The 21046-nt window shown below is 49.3% G+C and overlaps 7 protein-coding genes across 7 annotated transcripts; 4 read left to right on the top strand and 3 right to left on the bottom strand.

Annotated features, from left to right (window-relative positions):
• Positions 1–341: 341 nt before the first annotated feature.
• N7447_003556 (nucleoporin) lies at positions 342–5947 on the bottom strand (the record flags this gene model as incomplete). Its single annotated transcript, XM_057227831.1, has 4 exons — positions 342–1700; positions 1753–4833; positions 4888–5824; positions 5880–5947. The coding sequence occupies 4 exons, from the start codon at positions 5945–5947 to the stop codon at positions 342–344; spliced, it is 5445 nt and encodes a 1814-aa protein (XP_057087172.1).
• Positions 5948–6308: 361 nt separating this feature from the next.
• N7447_003555 (bifunctional anthranilate synthase/indole-3-glycerol-phosphate synthase) lies at positions 6309–8570 on the top strand (the record flags this gene model as incomplete). Its single annotated transcript, XM_057227830.1, has 1 exon — positions 6309–8570. The coding sequence occupies one exon, from the start codon at positions 6309–6311 to the stop codon at positions 8568–8570; it is 2262 nt and encodes a 753-aa protein (XP_057087171.1).
• A 660-nt stretch (positions 8571–9230) lies between these two features.
• On the top strand, positions 9231–10507 carry N7447_003554 (BRCT domain protein; the record flags this gene model as incomplete). Its single annotated transcript, XM_057227829.1, has 5 exons — positions 9231–9408; positions 9462–9665; positions 9730–9765; positions 9825–9931; positions 9986–10507. 5 exons carry the CDS (start codon positions 9231–9233, stop codon positions 10505–10507), a joined length of 1047 nt encoding a protein of 348 aa, XP_057087170.1.
• A 1268-nt stretch (positions 10508–11775) lies between these two features.
• Positions 11776–12708, bottom strand: N7447_003553 (snoRNA-binding rRNA-processing protein IMP4; the record flags this gene model as incomplete). Its single annotated transcript, XM_057227828.1, has 2 exons — positions 11776–12651; positions 12703–12708. 2 exons carry the CDS (start codon positions 12706–12708, stop codon positions 11776–11778), a joined length of 882 nt encoding a protein of 293 aa, XP_057087169.1.
• Positions 12709–13191: 483 nt separating this feature from the next.
• On the top strand, positions 13192–16491 carry N7447_003552 (putative regulator of nonsense transcripts; the record flags this gene model as incomplete). The annotated part of the gene is made up of 2 exons (XM_057227827.1): positions 13192–13415; positions 13467–16491. 2 exons carry the CDS (start codon positions 13192–13194, stop codon positions 16489–16491), a joined length of 3249 nt encoding a protein of 1082 aa, XP_057087168.1.
• An 850-nt stretch (positions 16492–17341) lies between these two features.
• N7447_003551 (DUF4396 domain-containing protein) lies at positions 17342–17729 on the bottom strand (the record flags this gene model as incomplete). Its single annotated transcript, XM_057227826.1, has 2 exons — positions 17342–17634; positions 17699–17729. 2 exons carry the CDS (start codon positions 17727–17729, stop codon positions 17342–17344), a joined length of 324 nt encoding a protein of 107 aa, XP_057087167.1.
• Positions 17730–19985: 2256 nt separating this feature from the next.
• Positions 19986–20905, top strand: N7447_003550 (putative C2H2 transcription factor; the record flags this gene model as incomplete). The annotated part of the gene is made up of 2 exons (XM_057227825.1): positions 19986–20257; positions 20317–20905. The coding sequence occupies 2 exons, from the start codon at positions 19986–19988 to the stop codon at positions 20903–20905; spliced, it is 861 nt and encodes a 286-aa protein (XP_057087166.1).
• Between the last annotated feature and the right edge of the window lie 141 nt (positions 20906–21046).

Raw genomic sequence — 21046 nt, 5'->3', positions numbered from 1 at the left:
GCATCGGTTATACGGGGGAAAGTGTATGTTTTGCGGGGAAGTTGAGCCGAAGCCTCGGTCTTCACTGTATGAACAGGGTAAGACGGAGTGGAACTAGTGTGCTTCATATAGGCTATTAACTGAATGGTTTATGTGGACGATGCCCCAAGTATGTGATACCAGACTTGAAGTTGATAGGCCATACCTACTACGAACCCCCAAAGCATAAAGAACTGGAAATAATGTAATTGTTTTGAAACTGAAGCTTCATGAAATAATCCATCTACTACACCCCGACCAACCCAGAATACACGGGAAAAAAAAACAAAGAGAAATAGCAAAAAAGGCTATAAAGAATACATTCATGAATCCTCACCACCCAAACAGGCAACAGCAGCCTTCATCTCACTAACCATCTTCTCCTCCAGTCGATTCTCGGCCCCAGAAGTCGGATCAAGAGGCTTCTGTCGGGACCATTCCACCTCCTTCTCATTGGTCGCGACAATGCGCGCCCGCAGAGCAGCGCGGCGACCGAGCAGCTCCTCAATATCTTCCTTGACCTGCACGCGATCCCATTTGAGATCTTGGATGGCTTGTGCGTCCACTCCAGCACTGGCACCCGCCTCACGGAACTGGTCTAGGATGAACGAGATCAGGGCAAGCGAGTAGGCCTCGGAGACCATGCTGAGGCTGATCCACTTGTGTGTTGGAACGGAGGAAACGGCCGTATGGCTGGCGAATGCCTCTGTCGCGCGGGTCAGACGGGACTCGAATTGGTTGATGAATGCTGCCACCTCGGGCGCGGTCCGCATGACACTGTAGAGCAGGTTCAGACACAGAGGAAGGAATCCTCCAGTCCAGATGGCGTACAGTCGAGGAACGGGATCAAAGGCGCCGAATGCTTTCTTTTGGGTGAGAATGTTTGTGAGACGGCAGGTGGACAATTTCATCAAGACAGCCTCCACAGCAAGGTGCTCTGCGAGCATGGGCAGGCTTGACATCTTGACCAGGATCGAGATGCTAAGCTCTGCGTACACAGGGTCGCCTGCCACGGCTAATTGGTCGGCCCAGGAGAAGAGGGTCGTCGCGTGACGAGCGGTGTCGTTTTCCTCAATGTGGTACACGATATGCTCATAGAGGCGATCGGCGTTTTTCACTTGCAACGCTGTCTGCAGGATAGCAATGATAATGGCGAAATCTTTCGGTGCGCATTTCTCCGGCGCGTCGTGGAGATAGGTGGTGAGAGATTTGAAGCCCTGGGCCACCACTGTTTTCACGACCTCCACGATGACAGTCAGATCCGAAGAAACTTCAGCCTTCTTATTGATGGCCTCGGGGGCACTCCGAGAGGGGCCATCCAAGTGGAATTGAAGGGAAAGGAATAGCACGTTCAAGAGGGACCGGAAGTAATCGGTATCGTCATTGATCAAAGCATCTTCGTATGTCAGATGCCGGGCTCGCAGTGCCGTCCACGTAATCTCGAGCAGCTGGAAGACTTCGGCACCTCTAGCGTGTACCTCGACAAGCCGCTGGAGTAGTGCCTGAGCGAAATCAACGCGCGCTTGTTGGATTCGGTCAAAGATGGCCTCGGGAGGGCCACCGCTAACATTGGCCTTCAGACAACTTTGTGCGACCAGTGCCATTGACTTTCGGACTTCGGTATCGGGCATGAAATCGGCACAGTGCTCGATAGCGAAGAACTTCCAGCTATGGAGAAGGCTCTGTTTTGAATTAGAAAATGAACTCATTTGCGATGAACGGAAGAAAACTTACCACCTGCGCCTCAACAAGAGACAGATTGATGTTGGCGCGCTCAAATTCCTCGGCAAAGCCACGATTCTTGCTGCCAGCCCAGGCAAAGTCGTAGGACAACAGCTTGCTTCCCATACTCAAATCATAGTAGTAATCTCGTCCTAGACTACGAACCTCGAGCGGTGTCCTTTTGAAGTCAACGATCTTGCAGCCCGAGTATCGCATCTCAAAGTTCTTCTTCAAGTTGGCATGCAATGAGGAATTGTAAGCCGAAACTTCGACTGCATCCTTGGCATACCACGACACCAATGGAATCAAGGTCTTTATAAAGCTTCGGTCACCCACCTCCTTTGCAGAGTGCAGGTAGACCGCGCACAGGTCCGCGACAACGGCTGCAATCCGCGTGGCATGGATTTGGTCCATCACTGGCAGAGAAGAAATCTTCAGCTTTGAGACGTGGTTAATTATGCTGGTGAAGAACTGAGGATGCTTGTTCAGATGGGAAGTGGCCCATGGCCAGTTTTCTTGCGCACGAGAGACGAACTCGAGCAACGCCAAGGCTACTTGCGGCTCCTGTTGATCAATGTGAGACAATTTGTCAAGTGCCATTTTCAGGAAAGGCACGCCCCTCATGCTGAGACCACCAGAGGCAGCTTCCTTCTTCAGAGTCTGACGAGGGGATGATCCTGTGAGAATGAAGACTGCAAGCCATTGCTGGCGCTTGCTAACAAATGTCGATAGCAGCTGCCATACTGCAAGAAGAAGAGGCCTATCACACATCGGCTTGTCAAGTTGTGACAATACATCAAGGAACAGACAGGACGACTCTGCCCCAAGGTGGCCAACAAGGGAAGGAGGTTCATTATCTGGATTTGAAGCGGCGCTGGAGATCAAGATTTCGAGAAGCGAGACAACTGGCAACCGGTATGCATCATGCAACGCGTAGAGTTTGACTAGAACTGGGCTGGCCTTGAACAATTGTTCTTCCAGAAGCGAGCCAGGTTGTTCTGACAGTTGGGCTGCCTGCAACAGTTTGATGCAGAGCCGCAGTGTAGATTTGACCTGGTTCTCGAAAAGGGTGAGGTATCTGAGGTGGAGTGTTGGGGGAGTCTGGAGACCCTCGGCGATCAACCGAAGAATTGGATTGAAGGGCAGGTCAGCGGTTGACCGAGGGCGCAACATATCCAAAATGTACGCTGCAGATGTAGAGAAGACGCCAGTGACTTTGGTTTCTAGTTTCGGGCTGTCATTGATTCCGAAGGCATAGTACAGAACACGTTCAAACGAGGTGGCAAGCATCGAGTTGATCTTGAACCGCTGTTCTGGTAAATTGAACCTCCAATTTCCACTGCTGTTGAAAATCTCCAGCATTGTACGAGTGAAGTTCAACATGATAGTTCTCATGACGTGAGACGGAATACCGGCACTCCAATCAGACGCAATGGATGATTTGTTTGTCACGCTGCCCGGACTCTTCCGCAACACTGCTCGAGATGCTGCATCATCGATGACAGCGTCCACGAGGTCGACACAGCTCAGGAGGAACGGATACTCACCGGAAGGAATTTCCATTGCTGAAACGATTGCTGTCATGACACCACCCTTGCCGTCGGACCCAATGAGACTGCTACGACCTAGGAAAGGCCATACTCGACTGGGTAGGATCTTGAGAAGTGTCTTGATAAAGCGCACGCATGCTATGGTTGCGTCCAAGGACTTGCCTAAATCTCCTCGGGAGCCGATGGTCTGCAAATTGCGTTCAAAGATATCGAAGATCACAGAGATGATGTCACCCTGTTTAGACAACCCATCACTAGCCATCTCTAGGATCCTCTTGCCACTTGCATCGCCAGAAGTCTGTGTCTTAGAGTTGGCTATCAAATCTGTCAAGAGAACAATGATTTCCGTGGCAGTGTCGTCAGTCCACCCAGGCGAGTAGTCACCAGTCTCGCTCCATTCTTCAAGCCAGCTTCCTAAAAAGCTTAAGCAGGAGTATTGATGCTCCCACATGATGACCGCGGGTTTTGAATCGGAAATGACTTGACCAACGGCCTGCTGTGGGATTTCGGAAGAACCGCTGACGATTATAGCATTGCTTGGTTCCCTCTCGAGAAGACGATTTTGTGATGACGTCTCAAACATTGGGAGGGGTTGTAGCAGGGACACAAAATCGGCGTTCTCGTCCTCTCGAATGGTGGCATAGCCCTGGAAAGTGGGTGAGACAATCTGTGTAAAGGACTTCATGTTCTCCACCTCCTCAAGAATAGCCGGCAAGCCTTCTTCATTCAAAGAGTGCCCACTGACAAGAGCGCGACAGAGCTGCAGAAATGGTGCCGTTTCATAAGGGAAACGAGACCGTGCAACGCGAAATATGCTATCCATTAACTTCTGATCCTTGGCGAATAGAGACTTTGGATCGCTGGCAGGCCCTAGGGAATATGAGTCTGTTGACAGTTCGTGGTCATCATCACTTAAGATAGCCAAGGCTGACCCCACAATTTCCGGGGAGTAATCCAAGAACATGACAGCAACTCGGACAAGGTCGAGAAGTGACAGCCGCACCCATCGGGTTGTCAGGCCATCATCGACAGCTGACATTGATCCGGTCTTACTAGCCAGGGCAATAACGGTGTTAAATGCCGATTCTTTGAGGGCATCAGACGTAAGAATTGGTATGGCATCTTCAGCCGTGCTTTGCGGGGTTCTGGCACAGTCAAGCAATTCTTCATAGTATGACTGTTCAGTTGCTCGAGATAATCCTGCATTCTGGGTCTGCTCGTTGTAGGAGATAGCTGAATGATGGCTCAGATCACGGTCTCGTCTGTTTCTCGTGTATTCTGCCAGCTCTTGGATGGTATACAAGATCAGACCCCATGAAAAGGCTGCCGGATTCGCGATGCTCAGATCACCGCATGTAGTAAGAAAGATCTCATTGATTTCAGAGATCTTTTCCTTGCACCAGAAGTAAGGCTGTGGCGAGGATTCAATGGGTGTATCATTCTGAATCGAAGAGATGGCGAGAGAGGGTTTTAAAAACGCCAATGTGGTAAGTGACACAAAAGCTTGAAGGGGCAACAACACTTCCATGGGTTGCTGACAAGGCTATAAGAAAACGTTAACATCGCGAGAGCTCGAAATAGTCCACTAGCCACTTACCACTTGAATTGTCTCTAAGAAGCTATAATCAGCCATGAGCCGTAGCCAGGACAATAGGAGGTCTGCAGTTGGGAATTCCACAGAGGCTTGGAGCTGGTGGAACATGAGTTGCACGATATGAACAATCTCCTCCACGAGACTTGTTCTCCAGATGTTCTCTAGTTCTTCGCTGCTTTCTGCGGCACTGAGCCAGCCACCTTCTCCTTCCAATATCTTTAACCGACTGCGTATCGAGCTGATGCATTCTTGGAGAAATTGGTTCAATCCATCGCCAGTCGACTTGTTCTGGAAGATTATGGTCCCTATTTTCCGCAAAGCAAGTTTACGATCATAACTAGCGGGGGCGGTCGAGTCGGCTGAAATACCATCGTGTAGGGACAGAGCAAGCAGTTTGCGAAGTGTCTTTACTACATGGGTTGCCTCGGAGAGATACACCTCGCGGATTCGTAGACGTCTCTTCTCCTCTTTTTCGAATGACTGATCGCCGTCGCTTCTGGCTGTTTGATTCAATAGGTTGGCGAAGTTGGGGCCGGCCAGAGAGCCTCGAAGATTCTCTGTCCCAGCCGCGCTCTGTAAACTGGTCGCTTCCTCGCTGGAAAAGCCGATTGTGAGGCGTGTTGCCGGGCGGTTCTGCCATTCTAATACAGCGATACGGAGAGCAGTAATCTCGTCGATTCCGGCTTCTTTGGCTAACCATAGCGCATCCGCCTTGATCTCCTTGAGGTCAAAAGAGTTTTGGCCATTGGTCTCAACATGGATCGCGGCGGTCTTGGATTCGAATTCGGTTTTGGATTGTGCGGAAGGGGAGGGGAATGGTTTTAAGCCATCAGAGAGTAGGCGAATGGATTCGGGGTGCGAAAAGAAGACATCGATATTGCCTCCATCGTCAGCATGACTTTCGGGATCAATGGCGTATAGAAAAGCTCTTTTCCAGGACCTGCAATATATTAGCCTATGGTTTCTATGACAACAGGTGATTAGAATAGACATACAAGAGTTGAACGTCCCCGGAGAAGCACTGGTCCAGGGACGGGAAATAGGCCTCCGGGACGGGAGCCATTTTGGGCAATTAGATCATCATAGGATAGAAAGAAAGAGCGGAACGGGGCGACACCGCGGAAGGTGACGGGACAGCGAGAAAAAAAGGTAGATGGCGAGCGTGGGGAGCTCTTGAATTGAGAAGGAGCTTCAAAAGAATATTATTCACCGCGACTGGGTCAACAATCAGGTGCCCTATCTGATCTTATTGCCGGGCGGTGAATGGCAACTTGAACCGGCATTCTTTTTTGACTCATTTCCGTCTGACAAAGGCAATTCGCAAATATTTGATTCGGTTTATGGTGTGTGGGATTCCGACGCTCTCAGAATAGCGATTATTATATCTTCTCAATCCCCCCGATCTCCTACGACAACTCGTGGTCATGGCGGACCTTGTTGACCACTCCCCCCACCATGCCACCAAAGCGGCCAAATTGGCCAGCGCGTCCAACGTCATTTTGATCGACAACTACGACTCATTTACCTGGAATGTCTACCAGTACCTTGTTCTTGAAGGCGCCACCGTCACGGTCTACCGCAATGACGAAGTCACTGTTGAGGACTTGGTTGCAAAGAAGCCTACTCAACTGGTTATCAGTCCTGGCCCTGGCCACCCCGAGACCGATGCAGGAATCAGTAACGACGCAATCAAATATTTCAGCGGAAAGATTCCGATCTTTGGTGTGTGCATGGGCCAACAATGTATGATCACCACGTTTGGTGGTAAGGTGGACGTGACCGGCGAAATTCTGCACGGAAAGACATCAGAGTTGAAGCATGATTCCAAGGGCGTCTACCAGGGATTGCCAGCCTCACTTGATGTCACCCGGTACCATTCGCTCGCCGGAACACATTCGACTATTCCAGATTGCTTGGAAGTGACTTCGCGGGTCGAGCTGCAGGACGGTAGTGGCAAGAACATCATTATGGGTGTTAGACACAAGGAGTTCGCAGTGGAGGGTGTTCAGTTCCACCCCGAGAGTATTCTAACGCAATATGGGCGCAAGATGTTCAGAAACTTCTTGGAGCTCACCGCTGGGACCTGGGATAACAAGCAGGGAGCAGCCGCAGCTGCAGCTGCGCCTTCAGACAAGAAATTATCTATTTTGGACAAGATCTACGCTCATCGCAAAAATGCTGTTGAGGAGCAGAAGAAAATTCCGGCTCTGCGGCCAGAGGCTCTTCAAGCCGCGTATGATCTGAACATTGCGCCTCCTCAACTGTCATTCCCTGCGCGCCTAAGACAATCAGACTATCCTCTCTCACTCATGGCCGAGATCAAGCGTGCATCACCCTCGAAGGGCATCATCTCCGCCGATGTGTGTGCTCCTGCTCAAGCACGGGAGTATGCTAAGGCTGGCGCTAGCGTTATCTCGGTCCTCACAGAGCCGGAGTGGTTCAAGGGCACCATAGATGACCTGCGGGCTGTTCGCCAGAGTCTGGAGGGACTCACCAACCGACCGGCTGTCCTCCGAAAGGAATTCGTCTTTGACGAGTATCAGATCCTGGAGGCACGTTTGGCTGGAGCTGATACAGTTCTGCTGATTGTGAAGATGCTGGACATTGAGCTGTTGACTAGACTGTATCATTACTCGCGCAGTCTCGGCATGGAGCCTCTGGTCGAAGTCAATACCCCCGAAGAGATGAAGATTGCAGTCGATCTGGGTTCTGAAGTCATCGGTGTCAACAACCGAGACCTGACGAGCTTCGAGGTCGATCTCGGAACTACCAGTCGCCTAATGGATCAAGTGCCTGAGAGCACAATTGTGTGTGCCCTTAGTGGGATCGCGGGACCCCAGGACGTGGAAGCATATAAGAAAGACGGTGTTAAGGCCATTCTTGTCGGAGAGGCTCTTATGAGGGCACCCGATACCTCTGCCTTTGTGTCACAGCTTCTCGGCGGTTCTAATTCAAATGCTAGTGCATCACTAAGTTCTCCATTGGTGAAGATCTGTGGAACTCGGACCGAAGAAGGAGCTCTGGCTGCTATCCAAGCTGGCGCAGATTTGATTGGTATTATCATGGTTCAGGGCCGCTCACGACTTGTACCAGATGATGTGGCGCTCCGCATTTCCCAGGTAGTCAAGTCGACCGCTCGCCCGGACGGTACATCACAGCAGCCGATAAACGCGACATCATTGGAATGGTTCGACCACTCTACTAATATATTGCGTCACCCTTCTCGTGCTTTGCTCGTGGGTGTGTTCATGAACCAGCCGCTATCATACGTTCTTTCTCAACAACAAAAGTTGGGTCTCGATGTTGTGCAACTGCATGGATCTGAGCCATTGGAGTGGTCTAGTTTGATTCCAGTTCCTGTCATTCGCAAATTTGCCCCTGGTGACCTTGGCATTGCTCGCCGAGCATACCACACTCTTCCATTGCTGGACTCTGGTGCCGGAGGCTCTGGTGAGCTTCTGGAGGAGACCGGTGTCAAAAAGGTCCTCGATAGTGATGAAGGATTGAGGGTAATCCTGGCTGGAGGATTAAACCCGGAAAACGTGGTCGACACGGTGAAAAAGCTGGGCCAGTCGGGCCATAAAGTGGTCGGATTGGATGTTAGCTCAGGCGTAGAGACAAACGGGGCTCAAGATTTGGAGAAAATTCGAGCCTTCGTTAAGTCTGCTAAAAGCATTCGGCAATGAGCAGGCTATGAACATGCATTTACGCTCCTTGGGATGACTCCTTTTCTCATTTCATTTCGGGGTTTCATATTCGATCATAATGAGCAATATCTATTCATAGCAAGCACAATTATCCCGGGTTTTCATTCTACTTCGCCTTACTTTCACTTGTTTGATAAAAGACTTTACTTGATATACCAACAGGAAATATTTTTGATCCTTTCTTGAAGTAGATCTCAATCTCAAATCGCTTTCGAGGTCCCATTTTCTGCTTTCTCATCACTTTCATACTCCAGAGATCATGATGCTTGGTGCATTCCATAACAACGTTGCAAAAGCAGACTGAGTCCACAGCCTTGAGCAGTATATCACAGTATTTCCTCGAAGCGTTGCCCCCTGGCAATAAACATATTTCATTTCTGAGGTGCCTCTTCTTCTGAAGGAATTCCCAGTCAACGGCAGAAGTCACACCCGCCTCTTCATCATAGAACTAGTCCTCTCATTCATTATCTCAAAGACTTACCTTCCAGCAATATACACACTTCATTTCTGAAACACTGTTGCAGCTAGCAAAATCCAAGCGAAAGCTCTGGCACACAAAACTATTCCTCGCTGTATCCCAGTCTTCCCTCCTGGCAGCATAACACATTTGCCTCAGAAGCCATCCAGCGTGAATCCAAAATGGGGAAGCCGTTCCAAAGGATTCATGCCTCTATAGCAGGCAAGTTTGAAGATGGCGTCGGCGAAAAGATCCCACAATGGATTCGGGCAAACGGAGGGCAGTTCTCGAGAGACGTGAACTCGCGAGTTACCCATCTCATTGCCACAAAGGAGGCGTTCAAAAACAATACAGTTTCAGGTATACTACCCTTGAATATCCCGAAGACCGCGAAACTAATCAACGACATATAGTGGAGACTGCTAAGAAGATTAGCACGGTCAATATCGTTTCATACGATTGGCTTGAAGACTCGCTCCTGTCATCCACCCGCCGGCCAAAGCCCGAAGGGCCATATCTTCTGAAAAATCTGATGAAGCCTGAGAAGAAGGAAATCCAGAAGAAGGCCACGCCGAAGTCCTCAAAGGTGGTCAAGGAGGTCAAAAAACGTCGGATAGGTATCGGTTTCTGGAGTTCCATTGTATTGCTACAATGCAGACGGTACTGACATATTCTCTACAGCTGATCCTTTCCTCGGCCCAAAGGGCAAAAGCAAGTGTAAGCATGATCTTCATATCAGATGAGGCACCTCCAGGTCTAATATTTGCCCATCACAGCCGTGCGTCGGGTGTACCAGGACAGAAAGACCAATGTGGTTTACAGCACCACATTATTCCGTCCATCGAAACCACCAGTCACTAGCAGAGAAAAGTACCAATTGACTGTAAGTGATATTGTGGTATTGTATGAATTTACTCAAGATACTGATATTACCTAGCTTTTCGAATCCATCACCGAACCACGCACCTACTCGACCTACACCAAGTTCAGCCGCGTTGGCACATCCAATGTCGAGCTTCTGGTGGGCCCAAGATGCAAGCTGGAGCTTGCCATGGACAAATTCAAGCAGTTCTTTAAAGCACAGACTGGCAAGGAATGGGACGAAAGAGCAAGCGGAAAGATGCCACCCCCAAAGGCAGAACCGGATGGAAAACGTTTGCCTGTTCACGAGGGGTGGTTCTATCTCGAGGAAAAGACGACCATTCTTGGTGCATTCCTCAGGGAACCCCAGATCACAAGTTCTCGAGGGTCAAATGGCGAATACGACCGCACCGCAGAGGACAATATCGAGGACAAGACGGCAAATCATCATGTTAAAGATGGGGGTGAAGACCGACCCGAGGCGGATGACGATATCAAAGAGGACGGCATCGAGGATAAGATGGCAAATCATCACGTTGAAGATGGGGGCGAAGGTGGACCTGAAGCTGATAATAAGGATGATGAAATGGATAGCTAGGTACTACCTGCCTGTGAATGATGGGATGATGGGAATCCCTCCAGGTGGCTAACACCTGTACTCGTGAGTGGATTCCCCGGTGGACATGGATTATTTCCAGCAACACAACTGTGCCACCGTAACGTCAACAACTCAAAGGGAGATCCTTGACTCTACAATCCCTGACTTATATCTCAAGAAACATGTTAAATTATATGGTGTCCTAAATTGTAGTAGGTAATATCCACTCTCTACCTGTCCTTCCAAGGTTGTTATAGTAATGGAGCCTCCGGTGGGGTCGGGGATGATCGTGGCTTTTTAGGGCTAATCACATGCAGCGTTACGCGCATGCCCCCACTTGATAAACTGACTTCTATCACTTGAAATGATTGAAGCCTATGTTGGCTTTGCCGTGCCTACGATGTATATAAGAAAATTCATTATATACCCGACAGCTGATAGCTTAGATATTGCTTGTAGATCAGAATTGCTCAACTTCAGCGTCTATAAGGTGTAGTGTCCCATTAAGCTTGGGGAAGCAGCTAATTTTGGCCTCAGCGATATCCATGTCTTCTTCCTTAACGAAAAATTGCTAGAATAAAGTCTTCTGAGGATATACGATATTTGTTTTTGATCAATCTGCCAATCGCGTATGCTATTTATCTAGGTTGTACCATCGATACCTTGAGAATATCTGCCCTCAGTTCACCCGTCAGCCTCAACAAGTACTACCTATAAAAATTTATACATGACCTTACATCGCTTGCTTTGAACAGTTTTGCCTCTATTTTCCGATGTCTACTATGTTTGTCCTTCTGGTTAAAACATGGATAAGGATATGGAAATGATTTAAACACCCCCCGAGAGGAAGCTGCCAAGAGCATATATACATACCACTAGATGGTTTATACTAGTGTTTTTGTTTATTATACCTGGAGATATATTGTTTGTCTCATCTGTGCAGCAAAACCGGGGAAGTCTCTAATTAGTCTAGATCCTTGTAAGGTCTCGAGAGTCGGATTGTATGTTTTCGTACACTATAGCATAAATTATAGACTAGCAACCAATTCAGTGCCAGGAAATTGGGTCTTGATGGCCCCAAAAATCTGCTGTACATGTCTTTAATATTTGGTTTAGACATTCTCAAAATCATAAACTTGAACATGACAAAAGAACCCATTCTAATTGCCCTCTAACGCCAGATACGCCAGTCGATCAACAATGTGAGGGGATGTTCTGCTTTAACCATCCCCACCACAGCCAATGTAGTGATGCGAGTTCGTAAAGAATCACAGGTATTCCTTCTTTTTGCTGGTTCTCGTGTATTGGGTAAGAGCCCATTCGATATCGCCGCTCGAGCCTTTCTCCAATGTACCTCCACGGATCTCGAAAAGTCGCATGGTCATGCGAGGTCCAACTTCAGCCAGCTCCACATCACGGTACCCAGTCTTGACGAAAACATGGTGGCGTACTTCGATGTTGTCGTCCTTGTTCACAAAACTCACAACACGGTTGCCGACCTTTCCGGTCTCGCGAGGGGGAAAAAGGTGCTTCAGAATCTGAACAACACGGGCACCCAGCTTCGTCTTGAATCCTTCAAAAATCAAGTGCGGGTAGCTTTCTGACACGGTACCACGAGCGGCATTGGGAATATCCTGACGAAGAACGACGTTGTGAAGAGAGAAGCTGGCGGTTGGGCCATGGGGAAGGTGTGAAATAGTGAGTGCGGTCGGGGTACCACGGTGCTCGTGAAGGAGAATCATGTCGGTCAGAGCCGCGGAGGTGGCGCTGGAGACGAGATCTCCAAGAACGAGAGTTCCACGATTGAGGCGAATGGATGTAGGAAGGAGAAGGCGGATTTCTTTCGCAAATGCGCCGAGACGAGCGGAGGGTGAGCGAGAGGTGGTAACCAGAGGACGGGGATCGATAATGCCGGAGGTTAAAACGTATTCATCATCAATGTCCATCTCAGCATCTTCCTTGTCCTTTGATTCGTCATATTTGAAGTCTTCCCGAAGCGTTTTATCATTTGCGATTGTAGGATCTAGAGGTTTTCCAGAAGCCAATGAAGCCTTGAGTTGCGATCTTTTTTCGGCAATGGAGGCATCACGGAGCAGCAAAGCTCTGCGATAGAGATAATCGCGACGCTCGCGAGTTTGGCGGCGCTACTGATAGTAAGTAAAATATCGAATTTATCAAATCTATCCTTCACTTACCAGCATTTTGTAGATTGAAGTAAAAGTGGCTTGAGCAAAGAAGAGCGGGCAACTTTTTTTTTTCTCTGTTAACTCCGGGGCTGCGCTTTTGGTTTATCTGCGTAGCCGTAGTGGGATCGCACCGATAAAGAATCTGGGCAGTTGCGGAGACGCTTTTTGCTCATCTTTCGAGACAAACTCATCGACTTTCTTTTGTCAGTCCTCTGAGACAGAGAGCTGGACTGGTTGTATGTGCTTATTTGCTCTTGTCAAGAACCTTGCGCTAATCCCATATCCCGATATAGATCTCCATTCGTTTGCCCCTCAGGCACACCCTGGAGATTTTAAACCTCGAACACCCCATAGGACGACCGGATTGTCCTCTACGCTCTTTTATCGTTTACAACTGCGAGTTTCATTTTGGATCTCAACGACCTCTTACGTTTCTTTCTGCTTTGAATCTTGCTTAGCTTCAGTTATCCCTATCAGCGTTCCAAACTGGTACTCGTAATGAGCTACCAACCGGAAGGCCCCTCAGTGGGAGCTGATATTGACGAGATTGATTCAAATGCACTTGGTCACGCGCGTCCACGTCGACATGATGACGAAGACGAGGGATCTGATACCTTCGAAGATGACGACATGGAAAGCACAGTCGGTGCGCCCACAAACGGGAATCAGAAGTCCCAAGGAAATGGAGAGGAGGAAATAGAGCTCCCTGCTCATGCATGCGCGTCAGTTTTTATATCTTCCTTGCGAGTGATCATTTACTGATTATGTTATAGGTACTGCGGCATTCACAACCCTAGCAGCGTCGTCAAATGTCTTTCGTGCAATAAGTGGTTCTGCAGTGCACGTGGCAATACCTCCTCTTCCCATATCGTCAATCATCTTGTACGAGCTCGTCATAAGGAAGTCCAACTTCACCCGGCCTCTTCTTTGGGTGATACTATTCTGGAATGCTACAACTGTGGCACTAAAAATGTCTTTTTGCTTGGCTTCATCCCCGCCAAATCTGATACCGTTGTTGTTTTGCTTTGCCGGCAGCCATGTGCCTCTATGCCCTCCTCCAAGGACATGAACTGGGACACTTCACGCTGGCAGCCTCTTATCGAGGATCGTTCTTTCCTCCCCTGGCTCGTCGGAGCACCCACTGACCAGGAACAACTCCGAGCTCGTCACCTCAGCCCTCAATTGATTGCGAAACTGGAGGAAATGTGGAAGGACAATTCTCAAGCGACTCTGGAAGATTTAGAGAAGGCCACGGCGGTGGATGATGAGCCTGCGCCAGTGCTACTTCGCTACGATGATGCTTTCCAATACCAGAATATTTTCGGACCACTTGTTAAGATTGAGGCTGATTACGACCGCAAGTTGAAAGAATCTCAATCTCAAGATGGACTCATCGTGCGTTGGGATCTTGGTCTCAACAACAAGCACCTCGCAAGCTTTGTACTGCCCAAGCTTGAGTTAGGAGATGTCAAATTGGCCGTGGGTGACGAGATGCGCATCAAGTACAATGGTGAACTGCGTCCCAAGTGGGAGGGTGTGGGCTATGTCATCAAGATCCCAAACAATCAATCTGATGAGGTCACTATCGAACTACGCGCCAAGGGCGACCACAAGTCGGTTCCCACCGAATGCACGCACAATTTTATGGCCGACTATGTTTGGAAATCGACTTCCTTCGACCGCATGCAATGTGCTATGAAGACATTTGCCGTGGATGAACAAAGTGTCTCAGGTTACATTTTCCATCGCCTTCTTGGCCATGAGGTAGCTGCAGCTCCTATGAAGACTCAGATTCCGAAGAAATTTAGTGTTCCAGGTCTGCCAGATCTGAATGGCAGTCAAATCAACGCGGTTAAGAGTGTTCTTCAGCGACCCCTTAGTCTGATCCAAGGTCCTCCCGGAACTGGTAAGACCGTTACCTCAGCCACCATCATCTATCATCTTGCCAAGATCAATGGAGGCCAGGTTCTTGTCTGCGCTCCCTCCAACGTTGCCGTTGACCAGCTCTGCGAGCGTATCCATCGGACGGGTCTCAAGACCGTGCGAGTTACCGCTAAATCTCGCGAGGATGTGGAATCTGCCGTTGGTTTCCTTTCGCTACACGAGCAGGTTCGTATGAACGATAGCAACATTGAGTTAGTGAAACTCAACCAGCTCAAGGCCGAACTTGGAGAATTGTCCAGCCAAGACGAAAAGCGCCTGAAGCAACTTACTCGCTCTGCTGAGCGTGAGATTTTGACTAACGCAGATGTGATCTGTTGTACTTGTGTTGGTGCAGGTGATCCTCGTCTGTCAAAGGGCAAGTTCCGCACTGTTCTGATTGACGAATCAACCCAGTCTGCTGAGCCCGAGTGTATGATTCCCCTGGTTCTGGGCTGCAAACAAGTTGTGCTGGTTGGTGATCACCAGCAGCTTGGCCCCGTGATCATGAACAAGAAGGCCGCCAAGGCTGGTCTGAACCAGTCTTTGTTCGAGCGTCTCGTCATCTTGGGCTGCTCTCCTATCCGCTTAAATGTCCAGTATCGTATGCACCCGTGCCTTTCGGAATTCCCGTCCAATATGTTCTACGAAGGCTCCCTACAGAACGGTATCACTATTGCTGATCGTGTCCGCCGTGACGTTGACTTCCCTTGGCCCATCATTGATGATCCCATGATGTTTTGGTCAAACCTGGGCAATGAAGAAATATCCGCGTCGGGCACCTCATATCTTAATCGCACTGAAGCTACCAATGTCGAGAAGATTGTCACGCGCTTCTTCAAGGCAGGTGTTCAGCCTAGAGATATCGGTATCATCACTCCATACGAGGGACAGCGGAGCTACATCGTCAGCTCCATGCAAGCAAACGGCACCTTCAAGAAGGAACATTATAAGGAGATTGAGGTTGCCTCGGTCGATGCTTTCCAAGGCAGAGAGAAGGACTACATCATCCTTTCTTGCGTTCGTTCCAATGATCACCAAGGTATTGGTTTCCTGAGCGATCCTCGTCGTCTCAACGTGGCCCTTACTCGTGCTCGATATGGTCTGGTTGTCCTCGGAAACCCCAAGGTGTTGTCTAAGCACCCATTGTGGAACTGCCTTTTGCAGCACTTCAAGGAACGACACTGTCTTGTGGAGGGGCCCCTGTCCAACCTTCAGGAGTCCTTGATTCAATTCAGCCGTCCTAAGCAAGCATACAGAGGCCCGCAGCGCTTCCAGATGTCTTTCAGCCAGACAAATAATGCCCCAAACAATGGAGTGAATGGTCGCAACGGCGGTCACCGCAATGAGTATCATGACTCCGGGTCTGTAGTGGGCTATATCCCCGATGATGTGTCTTCTGTTCACGGCTCGGCACTTGGTGGTGTTGGCCTTCCCTCTGGTTACCCTCCTATGTTCCAGAATTTTGGCGAGTCATGGCCTGCGATCTCTGGCGGTCGTCGGGCAAACGGTGCCCGACCCAAGGGAGCCCCCAGTGTGGCTGGCGAGTCAGTCGCTGCCACTGAGTCTGATGTCACCTGCAGCGTCACTGACGGGCGGAGCGTTGATCAGGGCGGTGTCAGTCTCACTGGTCTGAGCATTAATGATATGAGCAAACAGCCCAGTCTCAGCCAATCTGACCGGTTGAAGCGCTACGTCGAGTCTGGCGGACGGGAGCCTTACAGGGCTGGAGTTCCGGACAACGGCAGCATCTTTGGAGGCAGCTCCGCCAGCATTCGCGTTACTCGTGGCGTGCCAGGCCAGAATCCTCATGACGACGATGATGCCCGTAGCGTCTCCACTGCTTTCGCTAGCCAAGTCGGTGGCAACTATGATTGAGTGACTCTTGTGTCCAGCATTTCCCAGGGCAACCTCCCACAGGTTCGCCCGTCTTACCACTCGGCGAAGCAATGTCCGTGCATGCTATCAGGGTTCTTTCTAGCAGAGTCTGCCCGCCCATTTCTTTTATGCCGACCAGGACTTTGGATCGGCAAACCCAAGACTTTTCGGATGCTTATCCTCGGGTCATTTTGGCCTCCTACCAGAGCACCGTTCTGTCCGTCGAAGGATTGTTCCCTGGGTCTGATCCCTCACCAATTGTCACCGTGACATTCTTACAAGACGTGACATTTGGGGATGAGGCGACAGCCAATGATCCTCTAGTATCTTCCGGCTGAAGGAATTACTGAAAACTCACCCGTCGATTGCCGATGCCCAGTCCCCATAGCCCCGGTAGCAATTACTGGGCAACTCTGCGAATTTACCCCTACCCCTTGGCCATGTTTCATACTTGCTATCTTCATCTCTTAGGTAGTCAGGTGTCTAGCTTAGAACAATGCCAATCATAATCCCATACCTTTTTTTCAATATCCGTAAGCAGGCAATATGAAACCCCAAACCTAAGCCGAGCATCCAAGGTTGGAGTCTTCGCCAGCTTATGTTGCCGGATTAGGGCTAGATCCGTCTCTCCGCTTCAGCCTCTACCCATCAGCCCCATCAGCCGCTCCCACTATCAGCCCTACCGTCGTATAATCTCAGGTCCATCATCTCAATCAGCCGTAGTTCAGTTCAGTACTTGTCTCCTATCGCTCATATTTCTTGTAGCAAAGAGTGGAATCAACCAATTGACAAAAATGATGTCTATGTTCCATATAGGTGAGCATACTAGATACATTAGGTACATTGGAAATTAGTGACACGATTTTCCATATTTCCGAAGACGCAGATAGTTATACGGCAATGGGGCCAGATACCCAGCGCCGACTGATACCACTGCTGCCATCCAGAACTTCGGATCCCCCAACGCAACTATCCCACCGGTCAGATGATAGTCAACTGCATTCTCAGCTAGTTCCATGGCCAACATAGAAACCATACTCATGCCCATAGCGGTACGAGCAGCCATTGGCCAGGAGAGCTGATCAGCCCCCCGGCGGAGAAGGACTGTCTCGAGGATAACTGAAGTCGTAATACCGGATACCACTAGATGATTGTTCTTAGTACACAATATCCGATACGATTTGATTCGTTCCAGGGGGGGACCCACTCGACAAGGCCATTATACTGCTCATACTCATCTCAGCATAGTAAGTCTGCAGGATCCATAACGCGGAGAAATCTCCGGCTGTGCATCCCACCAAACAGCGGAAAGTGTTGATTCCTGCTCGTTTCCAGGTGGATCTGCAGGTCCAGAATGGAAGACTGAGCGCCGAAAGGAGTTGGGCCGGCGGCTTTTTGGCACATTTCGGGTCTTGAGATGATTGGTTTTCGCGTTCGATGCTCTTTGGGCACTGTTTTTTCTCTACATGGCAGGCTTGTACCCAAGTGGTGCCACTGAAGGCGCGTCTTGAAGCCCAGCAGACGCCTCGGCTCCGTTGAAGTAAAAATGAGTGGCGCATTTGATTCATACCCCTGCTTCTTGGGATGTTATGATAATTTCACCTAAAGGGTAACATACACAGGTTTGAATATAAAAATTCGAAGAGACAGGGTCAAGGGGTGCCAGGTTGGTAGGGATGGTGGAGCATGGTCCCGGGCCTGTAGCACAAATGCCGCAATGAAATAGTACCGGATGTACAATCTACGCGCCAAACCACATACTGAGGAATATGAAATTAATAATATTGCTTTGATAGGTCCAACATATCTCAAAATACAAGAGGGAATAACTGACGAAGCGACAAGGGAACAAAACAAGGCGAAAATGGTTCAAATGTTAAGTGCTGAACACCCTCGGGCTATCCGGTGGGGCCACGGGAGTAGGAATATCTCACATTGACAACACGATGAACTCCTTCCCAACATTTGACGTGGATGGGGTTATCATGCGATCAATTCTATACCTGCTGGTTCACGTCGAATGGTGGCTTTGCTTTCCCAATTTAGGCGTGTCCTTTCGTATAGATCTGAGGCCTCCTAGATCCATTGCTTGCTCGGCCGAACATAAATTCCAACTGGGCAGCAAATTACTCAAAATGGATGAACACGCATTAGGCTTGCCTAGTATCAAAGGCCGTTCTATTATGATAGAGGCAGTGTTAATTATCCTTTATAATTCATCCCCTCGGGGAATTCCCTATATTTGTATGAAACACAAATGACGTGCTATTTGGTGACTCTATTGCTGTTCTACAGCATAGTCCTGTAGAAGAATTGCACTCCTGCGATTCATTATTCTTCGTGGAGATGGTATAGAAGTTCTTTCACTGGGTGGCCAAAAGTTTCGAGTATTGTATATTCGTAGCCAAGTCGTAGGCTACAAGATTCTCAGTAGATTGATCTTCGCATATCCATGCAAACCACGTTGGTTCTGCGCTACTTCCCTTAGAATGCCGTGCAACGTTCATGTCCTAATTTTAAGTACTTTGCATAGCCTGGTTGAGGTTGAAACTGCCTCCTAGACGGATTCTTATGGCTAATGTTCCTTTTAATAGAAGCAATTGATTGCGTAGACATGCAGATCATTGATTTCATTAAAGCTTGTCAACCACGAGTTTGTTGCAGCCTAACATCGGGCATAGCGAACGGGCATAGCGAACGGGCATAGCGAACGGGCATAGCGAGCGGACATTGCAGAAGAGCACTGCCCGGGTGCCCGACCTTTAAGGCTTAAATAAGCATATTGCCATGCACGTGATGAGATATCAGGTCGTTCAATATCACGTGTTCTCACCGCCACTAGATTTGTCACCATTTGTGGCGACCTCAAATAATATTCCGGAGTGGACGGCTGCCTGACAGCCATCTTGCTTTGATACCTAAATCGGATCCGCCGGTATGGGTCAATGGGATTGGTACCTCCGTAGAGATAGTATTATACAGTCATACTCGTGTCTCTACAGGGTATGAGTCACCTGTGTTCCTTGGCCCCTCTTGATATCCCGGGCATTAATAAACCAGTACTGTCCACATTTTGACACATTTATACCTGCATGTATATAAGCTCGAGCCAGTTATAAATCCATATGACAATCCAGCTGCTTGGAAACTCCACTAGAAAACGAAAGAACCAAGATTCTGCGCAAGGATCCTGCGCCACAGTGGCGCACCGCACCTGACGCAACCGGTATAAATAGCCCGCTGATGCCTTGCTACCTGAAAATTTTGGCACCTCCTCATCTTCACCTTGAATTCATACTCATCGACATCTACTAGGCCTTCACCGCCAATTATTTGATTTTTTTTCATAAACAACTCTATTTTTGTTGTTTACCTCTACTCAACTACTTGTTGCCTCCATATTTACCGTTGTTGTGAATTGACGACGCGTCTTTCTGGTATCTACTACCTTCTATCACCATCCCCTCAGTAGTGTGGGGTATCAACTTTGCGATATGGGCGACGGGTCTGACTATCCTAGCCCACGAAGCGAAGGTCCTAACGGTGCTCTCGCTGCGTCTATCCTTGCCTCTGCATCTGAGCCCTCGCCACCAATTGCCAGAATGAACGAATCCCAGCCCATGACCTACAACATCGACGGGGCGCGCCCGCGTCTTTCTGTTCGACGCGCCCGCGATCCTCCTAAGAATTCTGAAGGTCAGATCTTCTGTGACCATCCTGAGTGCCAGGCTGCACCTCCTACTTTCCGCCGTCCATGTGAATGGAAGTAAGTATAATGCCCTATTGTTGTGTCTTTGAATGCGCCCAGTACTAACATGACTCTAGCAAACATATGGATAAACATGATCGTCCCTACAAGTGTTATGAACCAAACTGTGACAAGATCCAGGGTTTTACCTACTCTGGCGGTCTCCTTCGCCACCAGCGCGAAGTTCACAAGAAAAACACCGATACCAAGAAGGCCCTGATGTGCCCATACACTGATTGCAACCGCAGCACTGGCAATGGATTTACGCGCCAAGAAAACCTACGCGAACATCTTCGCCGCCGCCACATGCACAATGACGAAGCTACTGCTATGGTCGATATGTCTTGGGACCGCGCTACTGAACTCGATGGCGTTGAAGGCGTCCGTGCCCCCTCCCTCCCAATCACTGGAATGAAGCGTCGCCACGATTCTCCTCCCGTCGGAGATCTCCGAGACCTGCCTGAGACCGATGAACACGGAATCGATCTACACAACGAAGTTAAGAGACTCCGTCGCGAAGTCCAAGAGAAGGATCGCCGCCTCGAAGAGCTGGAGCGAATCGTCGCCAACATCCAGCAGGCTATCCCTCAGCAATCTCCTCCCGTACCCGAACTGCAGGAACTTTCGCAGCCCGCTCCCCAGCCTGCTGCGGCTCCTCCTGTTTAGGGCTGCTCCTTCCAGATTGAAACGTCTACGGATTTGACCTATGCATCATGTGGGCGTTTATCGAAGCAACCAATGGGCTTCAAAAAATTTTCAATTATGCTTTCTCTCTTTGTTTTGAGTCAATTTTGCGACTTTGTTTTC

This window comes from Penicillium robsamsonii (assembly GCF_028829455.1).
Source record: "Penicillium robsamsonii strain IBT 29466 chromosome Unknown utg000002l_segment0_segment0, whole genome shotgun sequence".
Classification (NCBI taxonomy): domain Eukaryota; kingdom Fungi; phylum Ascomycota; class Eurotiomycetes; order Eurotiales; family Aspergillaceae; genus Penicillium; species Penicillium robsamsonii.
The sequence above is the reverse complement of the archived record's forward strand: the minus strand, read 5'-3'. Positions and strand labels throughout refer to the sequence as shown.